The 2,442-nt window shown below is 51.2% G+C and overlaps 1 protein-coding gene across 1 annotated transcript; it reads right to left on the bottom strand.

Annotated features, from left to right (window-relative positions):
- Window positions 1-313: 313 nt before the first annotated feature.
- On the bottom strand, window positions 314-1,854 carry H257_02073 (hypothetical protein; the record flags this gene model as incomplete). Its single annotated transcript, XM_009825564.1, has 7 exons — window positions 314-529; window positions 583-681; window positions 751-994; window positions 1,057-1,126; window positions 1,184-1,394; window positions 1,444-1,609; window positions 1,659-1,854. Coding segments are annotated over 7 exons (1,168 nt in total), but the record flags the coding sequence as incomplete, so codon positions are not given.
- Window positions 1,855-2,442: the final 588 nt, after the last annotated feature.

Here is a 2,442-nt window from a genome sequence, read left to right on the forward strand (position 1 = left end):
TTGTTTGTGTCATAATTTGATCAGTACGCTTTGTAATTGTCTGCATCTTCACTTAATTGATCTCGCCATGGCTGTCAATTGACTTCCTCCTCGCTTGGGCTGCAGATCAGCACAACTGCCATCCACTACTACAGAAAACCAGGGTGTCCTATCCATGTGGCGCGCACTGTATTACTGTACTGGTACTGCCATTGACAGCGTTAAATGTCGGTTACGTGGCGGTTACAGTGTTGGTCAGATAATAACTGGTAGTAATAGTATTACGACAAAGTCGGTACAGCACATGAAATGGCGCACGATCAACGCAAATGTACTCCAGTATAACATGAAGATTCTACAATTTAACCCTAATAACGCTGGTACGACGGACGGGTAGACAACGACGATCGGGGTGGGGAATGTCTGTCGACCTGCTCGTAATCCGCCAACAAGTCCATTTGGTTGCTTGGGGGGGTCGCAGACAAATCGTACAGTCGTATCATCGAACTGCCGCGGGGGTACTGTTGCGAGGGCGACTCAAACAGTACCGCTACACAAACCACGTTATCACACAAACGTTGTCGCATGACGAAAACGACATACTGCCTCGAAGTGGGTGGAGCACATTGGGTTGCATTTTCGGTCTGCGTGGTGTGTCGTTGAACTTGACCAGTTGGTTGGTCGAGGCTTCGAATATGTCGACTAAACCAAATACCACGAATGATATATCGTCAACGTAGTGTCTGCATTACACATCAAGGGTGGTCGTACGATTCTCTTCCGTGATTCGCTGCTCGTGGGGGGGGTCGTACAATTGAATCGCTTCAAACGCGTCCAAGTCAATTTGCTTCAACGCACTACGCGACGGAAGAATCGGCGGCTGCGTTTCACGATGCGCCGCCAAACGAGCTTGCACCAAGCACGACTTGCAGAACTTTTCAGTCGACACAGACACACCGTCGTCGCGAGCACGATCCACGCAGGGCAGGGCGGTTTTGCAGTTCCCACACATGCTCTACGACACTCGCCACGACAGTTTGAACGGGAAAGTGTTTACCCCCATGGAAAGTTATGTACCCATCCACAATGTCGGCAATGGTGTTTCGGGCGCAACAAATAAAATGACTTTTGACACGTGACGCACTTCCTATGTAGACCCGTGATGTGCTTCAACATGGACGAGTAATTTGATAGGACGACGTACTGGCTGTGTCCCCATGCTTCGGCAAAGGAGCCCGTGGTCAACTGACGGGATTCTGGTAGCGTGGCTTCATGCGGAAGCGACAACAAGTCTTTCGCCAGTCCCCGGGGAATGAGGACGTTCAGGGGTTTCCAGTACATCAAGTGGCCTTGCGATTGAGCATACTGAACTGCCAGTCCCACCGACCCTCGGTTTCCCCGCCCGCGGGGTTGCTCTATCCAGAAACAACATCATCACAATACGTCATCACATGCAAAGCGTACTTTGCAACACGATGGCTTGCGTGGTTACATCAACGACAAACGGCGACTTCTGGCGATACAATTTGACGCAACCAGCGTTCGCTCGTAGGCCTTGTGTCACTGACAGCGGGCACGTGAGCACAAAATACGTCGACACGCCATGAGCATCCACGCACATTCCACTGTACTACAACAACATAGGTATAAAGCATAAATAATATATGTCGTCAGCGTACTTCAGCATACAAAAACTCCTTGGTCGATGCGATTTCGTCCGTCACGGAGGGCGCGTTGAGGGCGACAAACTTGACGCCAAAGAAGTGGCTTCGGTCGGCAGTATGCATCACTTGCAACAACGCGGCGTCTTCAATGTGGGCAGGGTACAATAACGCACACACGGACCGAAAGCCAAATGAATCGCTTGTGTACATGGCGTCCTGGAGCGAAGCGAGCGTCGTCGTATGCCGTCCAAAGCACACGTATTCGTGGCGACGTGGCGCAAGCACGCGGTGGTGGACACTCCATTCGTCCGTTTCTCGAATGACGTCGAAGCAGCGGTGGACAGTCGACTTGCGGAGGTCGGACGCCAACGCGTCGGCAAGCAGCCCTTCCATGATCGTCAAGTACCGAAAACTAGTTTCGTCATTCAAGTCCACGACAGGGTACCGACGGCGTTGGTTGTTGCTAGCCAGTAAATGCGCATTGTTGTTGTAGCTGCCAGTGCTACCGCCGCTGCTCATGGTTAATCGCAATTGGAGTTTGGGGGTCAAAGGTCGCGACCGTTCAAGATCCAAAATTGACCAATCAAGCACACCCGTGCATGTTTTCGTTCACAGTCAAATGTTCTACCGCTATGGCGTGCCAGAAAATATTCTGGTGGGTATACAACGACGGCACAGCGTTGATTATAGCCACGCAAAACCCTGTGGCTCGTCAGCGAAGGGTTCAAGGCTGCCTTCATCATCATTCTTTCGTGTTGTTCCGAGGTTAACATTTACCGGACGATATTATCCGGATGAC

The sequence above is a fragment of the Aphanomyces astaci genome, assembly GCF_000520075.1.
Source record: "Aphanomyces astaci strain APO3 unplaced genomic scaffold supercont1.3, whole genome shotgun sequence".
NCBI classification, from domain to species: Eukaryota; Oomycota; class Saprolegniomycetes; order Saprolegniales; family Verrucalvaceae; genus Aphanomyces; species Aphanomyces astaci.